Below are 21,926 nucleotides of genomic sequence, written 5' to 3'. Positions count from 1 at the left end.
AATTCTCTAAACTGGCTTTTTATGTTATGACTGAGGATTATTTACTTTTCTAGAACTTTAACCTGCCTAATTCTTAGGACACAGAACTAAAATCTTTGTGAAAATATGTATTTTAAAATATACCAGCCTGTCTCTCCTTAAGGAATATGACCAAATTGAGTCTTTCACAGTGAAAGATTTATACATATATATTATCCTATCATTTGCCAAAAAAGACAGTAACAGGAAATGTGTGATGTTAAAGTATGATTTTACCCTATTACTGGACAGATTTTTAGAACTTTGTCAATAAAAACGATCTCAAATTCAGTATCCCAGGTGGAAAAAGCAGATTTCATACACCTATTTCAATTTTAAAACACATAAAACAGTAATACATCCCACTAGCTGTAGCCATCTAATCTCTGTATAATAAAGGTATAAAACCATCTCGGGGAAGGAGCCACACCTACCAGGACAGTGGCAAGTGGTGGGTAAGGGGATACGGATGGAGTGAGGCATCAGCTGTGTCTGAAATGTTTCATTTCTTAACACAACAAAAGGATCTGAGACAAGCATGGCAAAATGTTAACATCTGAGAATCTGAGTGGTAAACTCTATTATCGATGAAATTACTTTGTGAACACATGAAATGATTTATAATTTGAAATATTTCCAGTATAACAATATTATAACGCTTTCAGAATAAAATGAAAATTTAGTTTAAGAAAAGTATGTTGACTACACGGAGGAAGTATTGACATCTTTACAGTCAACTAAAATTCTTTCTGTATTGTGTGCCTTCGACAGACATTGACGAGTGCACTGCAGGGACACACAACTGCGGAGCAGAACAAGTATGCATCAATTTACGGGGCTCCTTCAGGTGTCAGTGCCCTGCAGGGTACCAGAAGCGGGGAGAGCAGTGTGTAGGTAAGTACCATGGTGCAGTAAGCAAAGTCTTATCTTCACCATCTTCAGACTTTCAAATAAAGCACTCGCAATTATGTGGAGAATGATAGCTAACAACTGCTTTTTCTTCCATTGACAATCAATCTATTGTCCAACAAACAAGAAGAACTAATCTTAAAGATTGATTCTATCCTTCAAATCAAGGTGTCGTAGGCCAACGAAAGCAGAAGTCTGGGGTATGAATGGACCATGAAAGTAACTAAGAAAACAACTTTAAATCAGAGGGCGTAGCACTAACACACTGGGGACATGGGCTTCATTCACTGTCATATAGCATCACACAGCACATAGGACAAATGGTGAGTTTCAAATACCAGCTCTACCCCTAAATCATTTAGAGTCTTTAAGCAAAGTATTTAAATTCTCTATCTCATGTTGTTCATTTGTCCTGTGGCAGCATCAATCCCGCCTCAACAGCTCACAACAGACACAGCATATGGGAGTTCCTAGAACAGGCCTGGCCCTGAGCAATACAACTATGTGCTATTATCATTCAGTGAGTTAGCAGTCTGAAGTCCCTTATGTTACAAACTTGTGCTGGGTGCTGGAAGTGCAAAGCAAAGTACATTACCTGCTTCACTCAAGGCTCTGCAAGTGTCAGCTTCCCTGAGGGCAGGGGCCAGTCAGCTTGTGTCACTGCTTACTCTCTAGTCCACAAGAGCTCACCATGTGATAGATGTTGTATGCATGCATTGGGAATGCATGGAGGGATGCAGTGTGACGAGGCCAAGTGGCAAGGACTGATGTGGAACAAAGCACCGTGGCTCAATCATGAAACCCCACAGTGGTCACAGAATCTGTAACTGACTCCTCCCTCTGTCCGTTATTTAGATACCATCCCTAACCACAGCCCAGTGAGAGGCTGCATTTTCTCTTAGGACAAGTGGGTGAGGACAGGGGGACAGGCCCCCATCATCAATTTTCACCAGAAAATGTGAGCTATTGACATTAGGGTGTCAACACTGAGTTCCTTGTGGGCCCTGATCCAGTTCTGCCTGCCATGGAGCTGTGCCTAGATGTTGTGGTTGGTTCCTAGCCTCAGAGAAAGGCCCAGCGTTTGTAGTGGCTGGAGCCATGATTCAGAAGAGTGCGTAGGGCCAGGGTTTTAGCTCAGTGGTTCCATTGCCTGCCTCACAAGCGCAATGTCCCGAGTTCGATCCCCAGTACCAAAAAAATCAAACAAACAAATAGAAGAGTGTATAGAAAACTCCATAGATACACAAGTTTTGCCCACTGTATAGTCAGGAAAGTAAACATTTGGGAGACTAAGAAGTACAGAAAAAAGAACCCTCCCTGCTGTACAGTGAACCAAAGAGAAGGGAATACATTATCACAGCCCTTCAGGAGTATAGGAAAAGAGCTTTTTAAATTTACATCCAATCACATATCTTCCCTAATGTTCCCCTCACCCACAGAATCAAGTCTACATTCCTCAACAGAGCATAAAAGGTCTTCTTCATGCTGATCTTTATCCATTAGCACCCCTCTCCCAAAATGAAAACTATACTCCAGTCTGTCCTGTTAATTATACATATACAGTGTCACATTTCAGTGCCTCTATACAAGCTCTTTCCAGCACAAAGAATATTCCCTCCTAAGAAACCTTTCTTCCACTAGCAAATCCTAGCTCAGTGTCACCTCCTCTGGGAAGCCTTCCATGATCTACACAGATAGAATTAATTACTCTTTCCTGGTCAAAGTATTACGAAATATCCTTTTTGTAAATTTCCAGTCTGTTATAGACCAATATCTCTGTAAAGTATAACAAAAATATGTGGTGATGTCAAATTGCTACTTTTAAGCATGTGTGCGCCTACATTATTTTTTTTAGATTGCTCCAAACAGTCCATGGTGCCACAACAGTCAGCAGGCCACACATTGAACAGTACCATGCTTACCTGTCCCTTGTACCCCCTTCGTTTTTCTCTTATTATTCCATGGATTGATTTGTTTCCTGCCTGTCTTCCATACTAGACAGATGTGAATATGTGTATACTTGTTATCACAAACTTACAGTGCTAAACACAGTGCTGGAAAACAACAGTTTGATTGATGTTTATTGGATGCAAATGACACTGCATGAGACACCTGTCTACCTGAACCATTTATTCATCAAATATTTACTGCAGGCTTACTATGTGCCAGGCACTGCTCTAGTTATTGGACTATAGTAGTAAACAAAGAAATTATACACATTTATAACTCTCACAGAGCTATGAAAAAGTATGATATATACAATTTGACTGTCACTACTGGTACCTTGCTCTAATATTCAATACTAGGAAGCATTATGCTAAAATTACTCTTAATTAGCATTATTTCCATTCATTCAAATAATGTTTATTGAGCACCCACTATGCCAGCCCTTGTTTCAACTACTGAGCATTCAGCAGTGAGCAATTGGAATCTCTTAGCCTTTACCTCAAGAGAAAATAGGTCTTATTTGCCAAGTATTATAGTGAGGAAGACAAGACAAGAAGCAAATATAGTAAATGCATAACACAGTATTAAGTAATGTCAAGGGTTATAAGGAAATCTAAAGCAGGATAAGAGTAGAGATAGAGCAGAATGAATTACGTGTGGTAGAGATGTTCTTCCCAAGGAGGACTGCACAGACACCTGAACAAAGGACCAAAGCCACATTAATATCTTTATTTCGATATGCTAGTTACATTATAAAAATCTTATAGTTTATTAATAAGCTCCCATGTATTTTTTACTTGCTATGTTCTAGGAACTTAACCTACTTTATTTCAATTCTGTGGCATTGTTGCATTACTATACTTCTAATAATTCCATGGTATTGTTCCATTACTATACTTCTGGAAAAAGAAATGGAAGCTTGGATAAGTTAGTAATTTCCAGAAGAAAGATTAAAACTCAGGTTACCCTGAAGCCATGCAAGCACACTGCTTCTCACTGGAAGAACCACAGAGCCCAACATAGTCTTATTTCTTTTTTTTTTTCAGCTTTAATTGAGTTTATTGGTACATTTTAGGGATACAGTACAGTTACATAGTCTTATTTCTTTTTGTTTTATCTCAAGGCAGTATCACTATATTTTGTTACATTGTAATGCATAATTACTTTAAGTTACATGTGCCATGTTAGAGTTGTCACAAAGTGTACAGTCATGAATTAATGACATTTTATTATGCTTATAAGATGTTAGTACTACTCTGCAAGTTCTTGGTTGAGCATTTTATGGTTGGAAATATTTATCTAAGAAAGACACACAGACTGGAACACTTCATCAGTGTCAGAAGGCCACTCTCAAGAGGTCACTTGTTCAGCGTCCTTTCCTTCCACAGTGTTCTTTCCTCTGACTTCCTAAGATACACATGGCAAGCCTTCCTGCATATCTTGCAAAACGCGAAGATATTGAATGTTTCAGAGCCTTAAGAGTCACCGGCTGAACATAGCCCACAACTTCATCCTCTTCGATTGTACCTCATCACTCCATTCTTTGTTCTTTTCTATTTCAGTTATGTTAAATAAGCTCCCAAAACTGATTGATATTCTTATATGTATGGGAAATAGTCTTTACTACGTATGTGTGTGTGTGTGTGTGTGTGTGTGTGTGTGTGTGTGTGTTCTGGGGGTGGAACTCAGGATCCTGTATTTGCCAGCCAGGTGTGGCATCACTGAGCTACATCCCCAGCCCATACCCTTTTCTCTCAGCCCACCCAGGCCTGTTTATTTACCACTGAAACTGTCATGCAATCAATCTTTGTTCTTAACATTTTAACAAAATGCTGGCCATAGTATAATGAGAGGGGGAGAGGGGAAGAGAAAGAATTATTTTTCAAATTGGGTCTTCCCTAGATAAGTTTTCTTGTTGATTCAATAATTTGGTTCTCTGTTTGTATGCCTGATTCCCTAGACATAGATGAATGCTCTGTGCCTCCATATTGCCATCAAAGATGTGTGAACACACCAGGCTCATTTTATTGCCAGTGCAGCCCTGGGTTTCAGTTGGCAGCAAACAACTACACCTGTGTAGGTAAGCTTTCAGGAACTGCCATCCTGACTGATTTTTATCTTCAAGGGAAGGAAACCCCATGTCAATGTGCACTATTTCTAGTTTTCTATGTTCCTGAGAGAACTGGTTTCTATCAGCTTCCCTTAAGCAATCGTAAAGCTGAAGACAGTAACTAATCAGTTTTTTAAAACACATCAAGATGTGAATAGAAAACTTTTTTAACCTTGGTTTCTTTTCTCTGTGGGTGTGTAAATTGTTTTAAACTACAGATCAATTGATATACACACACCAATTAGTCAACAGTGTATGATATAAATGCTGAAGGTGCCAAAGGGGTTACTGGAAGTTCAGGAACACAAACTTTCCACTAAAAGTGCATCTGATTTTTACATGCTGCTTCTCCCTTTTCAGGATGCAGTGTCATGGCACACAATTATAAGATTGGCATGAGATGGAAAGAATCTAGTGCAGGAAAAATGCCTTTTCACAATATTTTCAGTGCCTTAGAGCATTGCAAAACTCTGTATGGATCTCAAAGGCTTATGTTATAATTGTAAAGGAATTCAACAGAAACCATTTAAAAAGTAATAAATAGCACAGATAAATCTTCACCACAGCATGCTGAGAGACTATCAGTGTGAGTGTCATATAATGATTATTTACAGAGTTGGCATTTTGAATCTGAACAACAAAAGAAAATAGATACTGGAATGTGTATTTATTAGAAGCATTAAGTTCCTTTGGGAAGATTTATCAAACATCAAACTGTCATTCCTTTTAAAAAAGATTCTGGTATTTATAAAAGAAGTATATGACAGACCTTTGAGGTTGTTCCAACAAATATGAAACTGAATGGATGTTCTCCAATGAGCTTCTGCAGGACAAAGAATTCATCTAGGGAATTACTTATCATCAAATGATACAGAGCGAGGATATGATTAAATGTATATTAATTATATTAATATATATATAACCTTTCTTTCAGATATAAATGAATGTGATGCCAGCAACCAATGTGCTCAGCAGTGCTACAACATTGTTGGCTCATTCATCTGTCAGTGTAATCAAGGATATGAGCTGAGCAGTGATAGGCTCAACTGTGAAGGTAAAATGTTTTCCAAATAATATGTAATAAGATTCTATCCTTGTAACTTGAGTTGCTTTCTCTGCTTATGTACCTGTTGATGAAAACAAATTTTTAACTCACAGAAATTCTGATCTGTTGTCTGATTAATGTAGCTATGACATTGGCTTTTTAATATGTTATCAAAAGAAAAGAGAAAAAGCAAAAGAGCTAAAATATTTGATGTAGGCAAGGTCTAATCATTACAAATGGTGCTCTAGTGTCTTGCTTCTTGAATTATGAGAAGATGATCAGTGGTAGTAGCAGTTCCTCTATGAAATCCAGAATCTCAAACCTCAACCAAGACTTCCTAAGTCTTAATATACTATTTAACAAGAACACTGGGGCCAGGGATTTAGCTCAGTGGTTCCACTGCCTGCCTTGCAAGTGCAAGGACCCAACTTCAATTCCCAGTACCAAAAAAAAAAAAAAAAAAAAATGCTATATGATTGATGTGCACATTTATGTTTGAGAAGAGCTGATGGCATTGTCAAAAATATTACAATAAAACATAGAGCTAGGCATGGTGGCACATGCTTGTAATCACAGCATTCAGGAGGCTGAGGCAGGAGGATAACTGAAAAATTGATGTCAGCCTGGGCTGCACAGTGAGTTCAAAGCCAGCCAGCGTGAGCTACATAGTAAGACCCTGTCTCAAAAAAAATAACCTGATCCCTAGCTTTGTTATTGCACTGTGTACTAACAAAAAAAAAAAAAAAAAAAAGAATGCTATATGATTGATGTGCACATTTATGTTTGAGAAGAGCTGATGGCATTGTCAAAAATATTACAATAAAACATAGAGCTAGGCATGGTGGCACATGCTTGTAATCACAGCATTCAGGAGGCTGAGGCAGGAGGATAACTGAAAAATTGATGTCAGCCTGGGCTGCACAGTGAGTTCAAAGCCAGCCAGCGTGAGCTACATAGTAAGACCCTGTCTCAAAAAAAATAACCTGATCCCTAGCTTTGTTATTGCACTGTGTACATTCCTTAAGCAGTCTGTGTTTAATATTCCATATTAATAAAAAAGAGGGCCATTCACCTGGCTGGGTAACCTTCAGAGTCGATTTCAGGAATACATTCTGCAGAATAATTCAAAAGCATAATACATCATTAAGGGAATGCCATCAATACTTGATAACCCTAACTTCCTCATGATCTCTCCAGGTTTGCTTGGAGCCACAAAGCAAACATACCCACCTAGAAGGCTTCATATCATGCCAATCAGGAGAGGCTGGCCTACGACAGCTGCCTCTGCTATTTGGAGCAGACTCTAGTAACATGCCTATTCAGAAATGCAAAGTATTCTTCTCCTAAAGACCAGATCCTGATATCACTACCAGAAACTCCCATGGATAGGATCTGGAGGTCAAACTCATATATACTCAACAGTGGGGCACTGAATTTCTGAGAAGACAAGCATGAATCTACATCCTGAGTGGGTGTGCAGAAGTGAGGAGTGTCAACATAAGCCAAATAGTGTATGTAGGTTCAGGCTTAGGCAAACTTTCAGCACTAATTCAGTAAAACTGATGGTAAGAAAACTCCTTGTGCTCTGAAATCAGAGATGGAAATGAACTATACTAAGAATTGGTCTTGGGCCAGGGTTTTAGCTCAGTGATGCCGCTGCCTGCCTCTCAAGTACAAGGTCCTGAGTTCGATCCCTGGTACAAAAATTAAAAACAAGAAAAAAAAGAATTGGCTCTTGAGTTTCTGATAATCATGCATTTCTATCACAGAGATTGCAATGTTTCTACTCTCAGTAGCTCATCTAAAAATATATTAGCAAAGCACAACATAAATGCTTTTGAACTTTGTGTCCTTGCTGTTCTCTGATTCAATAGACATTGATGAATGCAGAACCTCAAACTACCTGTGTCAATACCAATGTGTCAATGAACCTGGGACGTTCTCATGTTTGTGCCCTCAGGGATACCAAGTAGTAGGAGGTAGAACATGTCAAGGTAAGCATATTGTCTGATATCTGGCAAATGTTCAGTGTTTGTTTGTATGTTTGTTTTTGTACTGGGGATTGAACTAGGGACCATGCAATTGCAAGGCAGGCAGCAGAACCACTGAGCTAAATCTCTGGCCCTGGGAAGTGTTCAGTTTTAACCAAATGGAGGATGTTACAGGATTCTCTACTGTAGACATTCATTTTCCCACATGAAATACACAATTTGAGCTCCTTCTCTCCCTATTTATAATGAATTAATGTACACCTCATAAAGAGGAGATTCAATATCATGACCTGGGATGCTGTAGTATGCAACTTTATTTGTTTTTCCTCAATATCAAATGGTGATAAAGAGTCCAACCACTAGGTACAAGCATAATCAGAATGCTGTTCACTGCTCAGAGAACATTTATTGTGGGAAAACATTGCATGGTAGTGGTTATACTTACTGAAGTCTAATTGAAACTTTTAACATGAGTATTAAATGCAAGAAAATATGTTAGCTAGCAGGATATTTAACCAGTTTCCCTAGTCTTCCAAATAAATGTCTGTGTGTTTCTGATCACAGCTCAATTTTAAACTCAGCAAAAAAACAAAAGCAAATTAACATGTAGTTGGATCTTACTTGTCAGAAACAATTATATCAGTTGTAATTAAAGGTAGAAAATGCACTGAAATTGCAAATGGGAGTTCATGAATGCTGTGTTGAAGATATGCAGCTTTAGAATATTTGTTTAAGCTAAAATATTTTTCTTGAAGATTCACATTCTTTTAAAATGTAAAGCAATTGCTTTCCTCCACTGAAACCAACCCACCTGAGCCTCAGTCATGAAAACAAAGATTGAAAGGTTTGGATTCTTACCTTCCTCCTAACGGCTTACTTGGGATATGAAATAACTTTTCTCATTTCCATAGGCTTACAAAAATGAAAACAGTGTGTGTGTGTGTGTGTGTGTGTGTGTGTGTGTGTGTGTTTGTAGGGGGGAAAGGAGAGAGAGAGAGAAAAAGAGAGAGAGAGAGAGAGAGAGAGAGAAGTAGAGAATAAACATACAGCCAGACACACAAAAATTTTAATACTATTAATTTCTGAAAAACCTCACATTATTAATCAAGCTATTGATTATGCTAGGTTCTAAATTACTGGAAGTAACAAGCGAAGTTATATTAAGCTTCCTTTTTTGCCACTGTTGGACTCCATGTCCCAAAAGTCTTAGTTTTCCCTGTAGTTAAACAGTACCTTTATTTTTTAAGAAGATGAAAAATACTGAAATTAATTGTGATTTCTTCTAAGGAATCTAAGTTTTCTGTGTTCTCCCATAACTAGTCTACAAAGATTCTTCTTGTAACTGACTCTTGGAAATGGCATAGCTTTTCCACCCTTCTCCTGGATTCCAGATAACTGTAGCCATTTGGAAGCTAAAAGATATTTTTTCTACAAAGATAGGATACAATTATTCTTATTTAGCATAACTTGCAATACAAAGATACCTGTTATTAGTTGTATGAACTTCAACCAGTTGCTTAACCTTTATTTGTTTTTCCTCAGTATCAAGTGGTGATAATATCTTCCTCACTTATCTCCACACAGTTTTTGTGAGAAGCAATTTAGTTCATTTAATATGCTAAAAGTCAGGTCCCCAGTGCATTAACACTCAGTGGTGAAAGATCAAAGGTGGGTACAGTAGCCCTTGCCCTCAAAGAGTTTCAAGCTAATAGGATTAAAACAAGGAACTTAATTTATTGCACAATTCTAGAAAAGATGGCCCCAGTTATGTTCATCACCTGATGCAGAGTTCACAAACAAAAACACAATTTTGCCAAACACTTCTATTTGTGAACCAAATTGTTTGCAAATAAAAGCACTTGTAAATTGATGTACCACTGTATACAGATTTCAATAATGCAAAGCAAAAAAGAAATAAAATCCCTAAAAGAGAAACACCATCCATGAGACTTCAAAGGAGATCAAATCCCAGCAGTTAGCTATGCCTGGCTTGCAGCAAGGACTCAGTAAATTACATATGGGATGAGTAAATTAATGAATAAAAACATCCATTTCTGGGAAGTGCATGATTCAGAGAAGGCTTATATTGAACAGAATATGTCACTATTTATATATAATAGGAGATAGACTTAGATAGGGATGTGGGTATTAATTGTTGATGTGGTCATAAATGTAATAGCTCACTACTAAAACTGTTTCTTTCCAAAGTCATCTGAGAGCCAAACATCATCTAATACACAAATCTAGAATCAGTCCTTGTCTAGCCTGGCTAACTCATAACCCTTCTTGCCAAATTTCATGCCCTTCTGCTTTTGGCACTGCTTTTCCTAGTGTGTGTCCTAGCACTTACAGCCCTGTCTGTTTCCACACAGTACTTAAATACCTCTGCTCTACATGGTAGAACACTGCATATCTGCTCTGCCTCCTCTTCATAGCAAAGTCCCCTCTCTGATCTACCATTCCTCGGATAATGCTGCTTAATGAAACTACATTCCTAGCCTTTTCCTCTCTCCTCTGCCCTCTTCATAGTTTATGCCTGTTTTCTCAGTCTGGAGAGGCATTCCCATCCTAGCCATGAAAATCTCACCTAATTATGAATATCTAATAATGAAAATCTCACCTACTCCTTCCTTTAGCCTTCCTTAATCCTCCAGACAGAATTAATCAATTCTATTTCAAAATTAATCAATTCTACTTCAAACTCACCAGTGTACTCACCTATCTATTCTTTATTTCCATTTTACTTGTAATTGTTCCCATATTTATATTCCCAACTAATTTTTTTTACTTTTATATAAGCAGAGTCTGTAGTTATCATTTGGCTTTAAATTCAACAGATAAACAATTGGTGCTTGATAAAATATTTTATCAAGCACCAATTGGCCCAGGTACGTCTATCCTGAATTCAATGCAACGAAATTAGGTCCCACTTAGTCTTGTGTCTAAAAGCAGATTGAATACAATCCACATTCTCACACACTCCCTTACAAACCAGAGCCCTCCACCTACACATTTTTCTTAGATCCATAAACTCTTTAACCCTACATCTCTACAGATATAAATGAATGTGAAACAACCAATGAATGCCGAGAGGATGAAATGTGTTGGAATTATCATGGTGGCTTCCGCTGTTATCCACGAAATCCTTGCCAAGATCCCTACATTCTAACACCAGAGAAGTAAGAAACATCAGAACTTTTGAAGTGAGAATTTTCGGTTCTTCCCAAGCCAAACCAGTGAATACATTTTTTGTCTATCTCTGCAGCCGATGTGTTTGCCCAGTTTCAAATGCTATGTGCCGAGAACTGCCCCAGTCCATACTCCACAAATACATGAGCATCAGATCTGACAGGGCTGTACCATCAGACATCTTCCAGATACAGGCCACAAGTATCTATACCAGCACCATCAATACTTTTCGGATTAAATCTGGGAATGAAAATGGAGAGTTCTACCTAAGAGTAAGTATCTCATAGGCAGCGTGCACTGTTGAGACAGGTGGAATTTTGTCATTGATGTATAGCATTCACCCAAAAGGAAAGCTAGGATTTAAAGAGTTTTTTATATGAAAAAAACTCTTCTGTGTGTATTGTTACATTTAAAGCTACACTGTCAGATAGATATTACATTGATCTCTGTGATACTCAGCTTTTTCGGCCACTGTGACAAATACCTGTCATTAACAGATTAAAAGAGGAAAGACTTCTTTGGCTCATAGTTCCAGAGGTTTGAAGCCATGTCCCACTGGCTCTATTACTTCTGGGCCTGAAGTGAAGCTGAGCATTATGGTGAAGAAGGCATGGTGGAGCAGAGTTGCTCACTTCACAGCAACTGAAAAGCAGTGAGAGAAGGAAAAAAATCCTGATTGGAAGGAAGAAATTCTGGATGCCAAATATAATCCTCAAAGTCACCCTTCTATCAACTACTTCTTTCAATTATACCTATCTTCTGTTTCCATCACCTCCTAATAATACCCTGAAATTATATTAGGGCAATTAGTTCCCAACCACAACACTCTCCATCTTTTACGGAAGCAAAAAGTGAAATTCAGAATAAGCGGCTTCCCTAAAGTCACTCAGATGAACTGCTGCAATCTCTACTAGAAAGCACAAGCCTACACACACACACACACATACACACACACACACACACACACACATGCACACACAATAGGTACCACAAATCTGTGATATTATACACAGAAAAATGTTTCTGGAGATCTAAAACATCATGAATTCCTAATTGTAATGTGTGCAAAATGGTTTACAGTCACACCAAAATTAAAAATCTGTCAGTCTCTCAGAAGTGACCCACATCTACACACAGCATGTGTCAGCAGTTGTATCATTTATACAAACTTCAGAGCAGACAGTTTGGGTTCACTTGCGTCTTTTCCTACACTTTAATTGCCTACATGATATCTGCCTTCTGAACTCTGCCATTTCTCTCTTCACAGTGTCTCCTGGGCTATCTTCACTTTCCATGCCCCAGTCTCTCTTCTTTTGACTGTTCCCATCACCTCCCCAATATCTCCAGAGAACCCACATTGATCTCCCAGACTCCAGAGCCTTAGTCTCTCAGTCTTTCATTCAGCAAGTTCGTCTTAGGATAAAATTCTGACACATTTTGAAGTGGCTCACCACTTCAAGTGAAGATGATGGCACACTCACCAAGCAGTGTGCAGGACTACAGTAACTGCTTCATGCTAAGGATGTTATTCATCCACGTAGAATTTTCTCAAAACTCCTTTAGGTACTCTTCGTTTTTAATCAAATTAAAGTTAGTATTTCATTTTCAGAATATGAAAGTAAATTGAGAAATTAATCCTTGTAGAGTTTTTAATGCTTATATGTTTATGCTGTTCTCTGATAGATTAACTTCCCTTCTAGCTCGAGAGTAATGTGATTTCGGTAAATTTAAAATGACTAATTTCTCATGACCAACATCTGAAGTGAAAAACTCAATCCACAATATAATCTAATACTATTATTTTTTTCTCATAGGAAAGAATAAACTTTAACATTTGATGTTTTAAATTTGAGATATACTAAGTATTGTAAGAAGTTACTTGTAAATGAGTTGCACACAGTTCAGATAATATCAATTAAGTTGAGCCCAAATTACATTATCAGTAATCCTTTGGTAACAAAATAGGTTCACCTCAAAATATCTCTTTAAAAAAACTTTTCATTTTGAACTCTTAGTTACAATTTAAGAAAATAAAATTCCCTAGCAAAATCAGCAAATAGCTAAAGGAAGTTTTAACATGTCTTTTCTCTGCAATAAGGGGCACTTTGAAAGTTCTTTTTATTTTTTTCATTAAGTTTATCAGTACATTTTAGGCATACAGTACAGTTACATCCATTATTGGGATCTTGTACCTTTACAGGACAGGTCTTGGTTCTCATTTTTTCCCCATCTCCCTGCCCTCTCTTCAACCCCCTACACCCCTCCCTATTTACAGCAACTTTGTTTCCATTTTTCCTTTTCTCGTATTTTTTCCTTTCCCTACCCCTCTCACTTCCCCTACCACTTTAGACCTTTTCTTCCTATTTCACATTATCAATTATACATTTTGATCCTTATTTGCACTGAAAGTTCTTTTTTATTCATATCTTAATTTATTGAGCTTTTTTTGGCAGTACTGAGGATTTAACCCAAGATGTTTTACTCACCTACATCCCCAGCCATTTCTTATTTTGTATTTTAAGACAGAGACTCACTGAGTTGTAAATTGGCCAAGCTGGGATTGAACTTGTAATCCTACTGCTTCATCGTCCCAAAGTGCTAGGTTATAGGCTTGTGCCACCACACCTGGCTTGGCTTAATTTTTTTGAATATAGATACTCATCATTTTCTCAAATGAAATCCTTTTTCTCATGAATGATAGAAAACATTGTTAATTTTGTAATTCTAAAGTTAAATAATTCTGAATTATTTAAAATAAAAGCTACTTAAAATAATAAAAATATTACTTATTACATAATTTTTAAAGTATTAGGATCAAATCCTACAAAATTTCTCCATGAAATTCTGCTTACACAGAAAGCATTTAATGTACAAAATCAATGAGGCTTAATTATCTACTATGTTCTCTCCTTCATGCTGGGTGCTGTGAGGAATTAAAAAGACATGTAAAGCACAATTCCTAATTTCAGAGAGCTTTAAATATCATTGTGCAGCAAAAGTAAGCACCTATGAAAAAAGAAAGGGCCAATTGTATGCTTAAGTTCATAATCCAAAGACATAAAAAATTAATAGATACAAAGAGATTTCTTGATAATCATGAGAGTTGACCTCATCCATGAAAAAGCATGTAGTAGTATATAGGTTTTTATTTTAATTCCTTTTGGAAGAAAACTGAGAAAATCTTCTCTAGAAAGAGAGATATACTGTAAAGAAATAGTACATAAAATTCAAGGCAGAGTATCAGAACCCCCTACCCAAGCCTTAGTTTTATTCATAGCCCTTTCACCATGGAGCACATTATTCATCTGACTGTGTCCTTATGAAAACAGAGACCTTGCCTATCAGTTCACTTTTCTATTCTTAGCACAGAGAATGGTCCCTGGCATATAGCAGGTGCTCCAAAAAATATTTTTAAAATAATTAATTAATAAAATCAATATACTGTTAACTACAACTACGGCTTACAAGAGGCAACCTTGCCTGTATACAGACAAATGGTGAATAAAATCAAGCCAATGCTTGCCCCAATGGAGCTGACTGTCAAGACACTAAACAAATGCTCAGAAAGATGCAGAACACTGCAACAGAGTCTCAAGTTGTGCACACACACACACACACACACACACACACAGAGTATTAGTGTATATAGTATATAACAAGTATTCCTCACCATGGAAGCAGTGGTCTGGAAGCCTCTGGAAAAAGTGGATTTAAATTCAAATACGAATCAAGAATAGAAAATGAAAAGAATATGAAGAAGACTTATTGGTCTGGAAGTTCAACTGCTCAGGCACAGTGCCTGAGAGGAGCTTGATGAGGTGAATGGGGACCAGCTCACACAAAGCCTGATAGAACATTTTAAAGATTCAAGTAGCGTAGCCTATATTGGATTTTCATGTTAAAATGATTCCTGCCTACATTACAGAGCCTGAATTAGCTCCGTGGCAAAAATGGAAGTAGTGCAGTTAGTAATTCAAGAGATAGGGAATTAGGGACTAACAGTGGATTTTTTAAAAGACAGATTTATGCAGATATTAGGAGAACGACCTAACTTTTAACTCCTTGCACTCACAGTGAGAATGTAGAGGATAAAGAGACATCAAAGATAACAGCCTCCTTTCTTCTGTCTTGAGCAATGGTAAATGGTATACTATTTACTGAGATAGAGGAGAAAAAAGAGCCCTGTCCAGCTACACCTTCCTTCACTCTCCAGTATTCCTCACATTCTTCAACACTAAACTACCTCCAGTTCTTCTAAACATGGTACTTCATGAAATTTGCTTATCCCTGAAAACTCTCATTAGGTATTCAAAAGCCTCTCCTCAATGTTTCAGGATTTTTCCACTTTTCCCATACATATACAACTTTATGCATATACCCTGTATATCTGTGTATATCTTAAAATTTATCACATCCTACTGAAATTAGCTGTTTACCTATATAATCACCCACTAAAATGTAAATGGACACACAATGTTATGAAAGTGCAAAAGGACAAACTTTATCATTTTCAGATTTCTCATCTCATCCAGTCTCTACAAAGGCCAGAACTACTTATTAAGAGGGTTGAAAAATATTGACAGAGGGAAAGTGATAAAAAAGAATAATTATTTCAAAAGCAAGTTCTTGTAACCTGGAGTTAGTGATGATGGTTGGAAAGGGCTAAGAGTGAAGGAGGGTTGGAAGTTAAGAGAGACTGCATAGCATCCTTTATTCCCCTAATTTTTATAGCGGGTGTAATAAATAATAAACACTCCCCCTTTTTTGTTGTAGCAAACAAGTGCTGCAAGTGCAACGCTTGTGTTGGTGAAGTCACTATCAGGACCAAGGGAATGCATCGTGGACCTGGAGATGCTGACAGTCAACAGACTAGGGACCTTCCGCACCAGCTCAGTGTTAAGATTGACAATAATAGTGGGGCCATTTTCATTTTAGCCTTTTATATGAGTCTATCGCAGGCATTTAAACCAGCCAAAGAATATTGTTACTCTAAAGCACTACTCTATTTATAGATACATCTAGTATATCTACATCTATATACTGTACACTCACCCATAATTCAAACAATTACACGATGGTATAAAGTGGGCATTTAACCTGTAAAGATTCAAACTCTGTCTTTATTACTATGTGTAAATTAGACATTAATCCACTAAACTGGTCTTCTTCAAGAAAGCTAAGCATACATAATCTGGTGAAAGAATACATTTCCTGTAAAAATGGAACCAAGCAATGATGCTCTTCTGTGGTACTTGAGGAAACTGACTGCAGCTCTGACAGTCTTACAAGGAAGCAGCCATCATAACGTTGAGCAGCATGAAAGGCCAAGAATGAATTTTTTAACTGCTTTGTAAGAAAATGGAAAATGTCAATAAAGATATATTTCTTTAGAAAATTAGGAGCTACCATATTTATGTTCATCCTTATTTTCATGAATTCATAGGTGATTTCTGTAGATATTTTGAATTTTGTGAGGACTCTTTTCTTATAAGTATTAAAATACAATAAGTAAAAATTTCCAAAATGAACCAAATATCCCCCAGAAAATTATTCTATTAACAAACCTATGGGGAAGAGATAAGAAAAAATCATTTTCTAAACCACATCAGAGTTGATTTGAAGAAGTAAATTCAGTAAAAGCAATAACATCCTTGGAGTCAGAGTTTCTACAGGATGCACAGCAAAATGGGGAAAGGTTATTTCACTGGATAAGTTTAATTGCTACATAGAATGAAAATCCTAATACTTCACTAATAAATAAAAGTTTTCATCTTTGTCCTCGATGCTCACAGAGGAAGAAAATTATAATGGTTCTTATTCCTTGCATTCAGAGTAACAGTGAGTTAAAGCAAATCTCTTCATCCCAATTCTATGAAAATATTTTATGTCTTCTTATTTTTTTAAGTGTAATTGATTCACGTTAGTGTGTCATTTTTTAAAATAAAAATATTCTTTTTAAAAGAACATCCAATCTTTGGAGGTTTTTAATATGTAGGTAATAACAAACCATATAATTTATACATCTGGGAAAAAATCAGTTATAGCTGCCAGGGAAAAAAAACTGGTTCCATAACCTTTATATAAAAAAAACACCTCATACCTATAAGCAGTCACTCTCCATCCTCCCTTGTCACAAGCTCCAGTGGGAACTATCAGATCTACTTTGTGCCTTATGAATTTGCCTATTTTGGACATTTTGTATATACAAGACTATATACTAGGTAGTCTTTTATTCTACGTTCTTTTACTTCCCATAATGTTTTCTAGGCTCATCCATGTTGTAGTATGTGTCGGTACTTAATTCGTTTTTTCTGACTGAATAATATTCCACTTTATAGATATACCACATTTGCTTATCCATTCATCAGTTGATAGACATCAGTTGATAAATTGTTTCTACCTATAATTACTTTTTATCTTGGGGGTCAAAACGAAACTGATTGCTAAACCATTCATTCACTAATTTCACACCTAAATTCACTCATTTTTAACTTCACTTTTGACTAAAAAATGCCAAGTAATCCCAAGAGGGCTTTTTTAAATTATGGGAACAAAAAACTTGGAAAGAACTTTGAGAAGCTAACACGAGTTCCTTTATATGTACAATCATCCTCAGTAAATATGACAATCTCATGGTCTCTTTTAGTAATTTGAAGTTCAAAATAAATATGATGATCAAAAACAAGCTAAGTCAGTAAGATATGTTCTGCTTTGTTTTCACACTGTGACTACCTGCTTCCATTTTACTTAAAAATTATTGATTTAAACCACCTTCCATAGATGAGAATTACAGAAATTGTCAAGAGTCACTATTATCATAAATATATATGTGTATATACTCAAACATGTTTATATTCAAGTATATATTCAAACATATATGTAAACATATATAAATGCATGTTTGAATATATACATATAGTATATATAATATAAATATATATATAAACCCAGGGCCTCTCCAAACTTAGGCAAAAATCCTAGCACTGAGCTATATGCTTTTTTTCTCGACAAACATTTATTGAGAAGTTTCTATGGTAATCCCTTCCAGCATCTAACAGTGTGATTAATGTAGCATAGAAGAACCAGACCTCTGGCTTCTGTTCTAGTGCTAAAGAACTTGAGTAAGTCATTTATATTCTCAATATTTCTACCTCTATCTAGAAAATGGGGATGTTGAAACAAAGTATTTTTTCAGCTTTAAAAATTATAGCTAATGCATACTCAGAGGGAATCATTGAGAGAAGAGACAGCTCTATTTACCAAATTTTGCAAGCATCTGAGTATCCTTTGAACATAGTGACTGTTGGGAAGCACTGGGCATTGGTAGAAGAAAGAAATTAATTCCTACTCTAAGATATCTTCACATTACTGGGGCTAGACATGAGAAATAATCCAATTTAGCTGTATTTTTAAATTATAATTCAAAATCCAATGTTTTAGTATTCATTTCGCTATATTATATTTTTGGTCCTGTCCATTGATTCTAACTGAAATATGAGTAGTCCCACTAAACTAAAAGTCATTTACCTGGCATTACCAGTGGAGAAAAGGCTAATTGTGAGTTCTCACACTCCAAAGAGATGCCTATGTTTTTCCTCAGTGAACCTCAATCATGAGCACTGACCTCGATGTTTTCACCACTTCACCACTCTCATGCCTAAGGCCTAGGCTGTGAAATTTCCATGCTCTCTGACTGGATAGAGTTATCTTCCTAACAGTGGTTAGAAAAGGCCTCTTAATTATTAAGCCTTCTCAAAAGCAGGATAATTTCCCTCAGCTGCCATATTTCTCAAACATAAAATCTCTCCTGTTACACACTCATCTTTTTAATAACAATGGGATTCTAAAATTAGATACCATCTTGTCAAATCCTCATTTTAATGATTTGTTCAAAGTCCCAGTTTGTTGAGCAAGAGCACTGTGCACAGACCACTGATCATAAGACTTAGATTACACCTCTTTTCATGGGGGCCATACTTCAACAACATCAGACAATTCCTTTCCTTCCAAGCTTCTTCCTGTAAAGTATCCACTCCACATTATGGGTCAGACTTGCTAGTTATGTGACCAGTTGCATGCTACTGTCACATGTAATCATTTAGAATAACATAGATATAGATACCAGTCATAGTATCTATATTAGATACTAATCTGATATTGATTTAGTCTTGTGAACTGTAGCTGATTTGTTCTCTTTAACTCCAAAGAGATAAAAATAAGTGTATTACACACAATACCCCTGAGCTCTACAAATTAAAATACAAGGACCAGTCATGCAGACCTTATTAACCTTGAAAAGACAGCAATTTCCAAAGTGGGGAAAAAGCCTATTAGTAAAGATCCAATGAGAGTTTTCTAAATGACAAAGCTTGGAGAGGCAGGGAGGTAAAGACAGAATGGGTCAAACACTTTACTGGTCCAGAAGATGGACAAAAAAGGTTTATAGAGTCCTTCCTTTCTTGAGGGTTAGTGTAAGGAAAGGGATAATGTAAAAAGTACTGCCATTCCTTGACATTGGTTAATATTCCTTAAGTGATTACTAAAGGAGATAATATGTACAATAAACACCATCACGACTTCTTGCTTTAGAAGCCTGGAGTAAGACATCACATTTAATTAACAACTAAGTCATCAATGGACCATTTAGTTCTTTCACAATATGTTTAAGTGAATAAGGTGAAAAAGTAGATTTTTAAAAAAATATGATAAAAATATCAATATTGGAAGGCAGAAATCAGCTAGAAACTAACTCCCATATCTAATAAATGTCATCATTTCCACCACTTTGTAAGAGAGATGTTTTAGTGAACCCCAATGATGGGATAGAAAAACTGTTAAGTAACCTAAAACCACATGAACACAGTCCAGTGGAATTATTATTATTGTGGACGAAGTTGCACAAATAAAAAGCTTTTGCTGAATCTTTTTTCCATGACTTCAGGCAGTTGCTTCAACTATTTTGAATAGCTATATATGCTTCCTAACTTTGTAACTCTCCTTTGAAAATACTGAACAGCTGCCAGCCTGCTCTTATGTTATATGTAAGCAGCCCACAAAGGACAGAGCCCTCCATTAATATGTTGAATTATTTTCAACACACTTATATTTCTATCCTGAGTCATCATCCCTGAAATATGTCAAGTTTCCATCTTCCCAGCTGGGGGAGCACCTGCAAAATACAAACCCAAACTGTGACACATCTGGTACCAGGAAAACCAATCTTGTTTCATCTGGCCTACAGACTAAAATATCAAAATCATTGAACAGAAACAAGGCAAAAAGTTAACTACTTTTTATATGTAGTCAAAACAGATGTCTAGTTAAGCTGTTTATATTGTAAGCATATGTGTATATTAACCGAGCGCAGAACCCTTTAGTAAGCCAGAGTTAGAATACAAATGCAGGAGAATTTTAAAGACCTGAATGCAATAATTCAGTCCTTTTTTATCTTTCCATAGAAATTAAATTAGTTTCTGCAGATCCACATTATCTTTAAACAGACACATATAACACAAATAAATAATTTTTGTCATGTTAAAGAATCACCAAATTGCTTATTCCCTTTAAAACTGTGTATTTTAATATTTAGATTATATTTCTTTAATTGATAAATTACTTACACATTGCTTAAACCAGGTGTTTTGGGTTGCAGTACCCCAAAAGTAGACCTTGGCACAGAATTGAGTTTAGGAATTAGTTTAAGAAGATATCTCAGGGAGCAGGAAAAGTGAGCTAGGAAAGAGAAAGATGCCAAAAAATGAGTGAATTAATAATGACTGAGCCACCTCTGTGGGCAATTAGAGCACAGGTCCCTGGGGATCTGCTGAGAAATTCTGTGGAATCACAATTCCACCAAAGCCAAATAGGCTGGGGCGTTTATACACAACTCCCATCCCTGTAGTAAGGTTGCCCCCACACAGAGACATACAGAAACACAGTTGCCTGCAGGTGAGCAAGCTTGCTAATGCTGGAAAAGCTCTCAGGCAGGGGGAAGAAAGACAAAGTCTTGACACAGGATACTGTCAGCAAACCAGAAACTTCTATTGCAGCTCCCAGTGGCTGAGGGGACATAAGGTGGGATATCAACATCTGCAGAACTTGATGTCTCTGACAATTCAAGTTTGTGTTACTGGCTTAATACCCTAGTATTCCACAAACTTCTTCCTTGATCATTTACTATTTTATTCCTCTTTTTTTCTTTCTTCCCCTCTGTGTCTCCTCCACTATTAAAATTTCTTCTCCTCCAAGCACGAGTCAATTAGTAAATCAGGCCCCACCATGTCTAAAATAAATGGTACTAAATCAGATGCACACATAAAATATGATGCCATGCAGCATATAGTTAACACTAGAAACCTACCTGATCAACAGCTCATCATAAGTCAAATTAGAATACTGTTTAAAATGGATTGATTGCTCTTCAAAGATAAATTTTCAGGAAAGTTAAGGAAGCTAAAGCTTCAAGGCCCCTCCCTTACACCAGCCTTGGTAAAGACTCTAGCTATGTATTCACATGTCATATACTTCTGTAAAGTTTGTAATAGTAATATATTCTAATTGAATTGCAGGAATGCTCTTTCACTTTCCCCCACCATGTTTTTCCTCATGCTACCTGGCACTGGAGTAGATCATAAGCATTTAGAGGAATCCAGCTTAGGGAATTGCAATTAGAACAAAATTTAGCTTGGGTTTGGTAAGATGTATTTAAGTAGTTAAC

The 21,926-nt window shown here is 36.6% G+C and overlaps 1 protein-coding gene across 6 annotated transcripts in view; it reads left to right on the top strand.

The window, feature by feature from the left end:
• Window positions 1-16,670, top strand: part of Efemp1 (EGF containing fibulin extracellular matrix protein 1) — a 58,299-nt gene extending 41,629 nt beyond the window's left edge. For 3 of the 6 annotated variants that reach the window (XM_010615872.3, XM_010615871.3, XM_010615873.3), the window contains exons 6-12: window positions 790-912; window positions 4,835-4,954; window positions 5,919-6,038; window positions 7,904-8,023; window positions 11,076-11,199; window positions 11,286-11,481; window positions 15,983-16,665. In XM_010615872.3, the coding sequence (XP_010614174.1) occupies window positions 790-912; window positions 4,835-4,954; window positions 5,919-6,038; window positions 7,904-8,023; window positions 11,076-11,199; window positions 11,286-11,481; window positions 15,983-16,144 (965 nt within the window). In that variant the 3' untranslated portion in view covers window positions 16,145-16,665. Of the gene's footprint in view, window positions 1-789; window positions 913-4,834; window positions 4,955-5,918; window positions 6,039-7,903; window positions 8,024-11,075; window positions 11,200-11,285; window positions 11,482-15,982 lie in introns of all 6 variants that reach the window. The other 3 variants (XM_010615876.3, XM_010615877.3, XM_010615875.3) reach the window with 3 other exon arrangements.
• Window positions 16,671-21,926: the final 5,256 nt, after the last annotated feature.

Source organism: Fukomys damarensis, unplaced genomic scaffold, assembly GCF_012274545.1.
Source record: "Fukomys damarensis isolate Sample0158 unplaced genomic scaffold, DMR_v1.0_HiC HiC_scaffold_2, whole genome shotgun sequence".
Classification (NCBI taxonomy): Eukaryota; Metazoa; Chordata; class Mammalia; order Rodentia; family Bathyergidae; genus Fukomys; species Fukomys damarensis.
The sequence above is the reverse complement of the archived record's forward strand: the minus strand, read 5'-3'. Positions and strand labels throughout refer to the sequence as shown.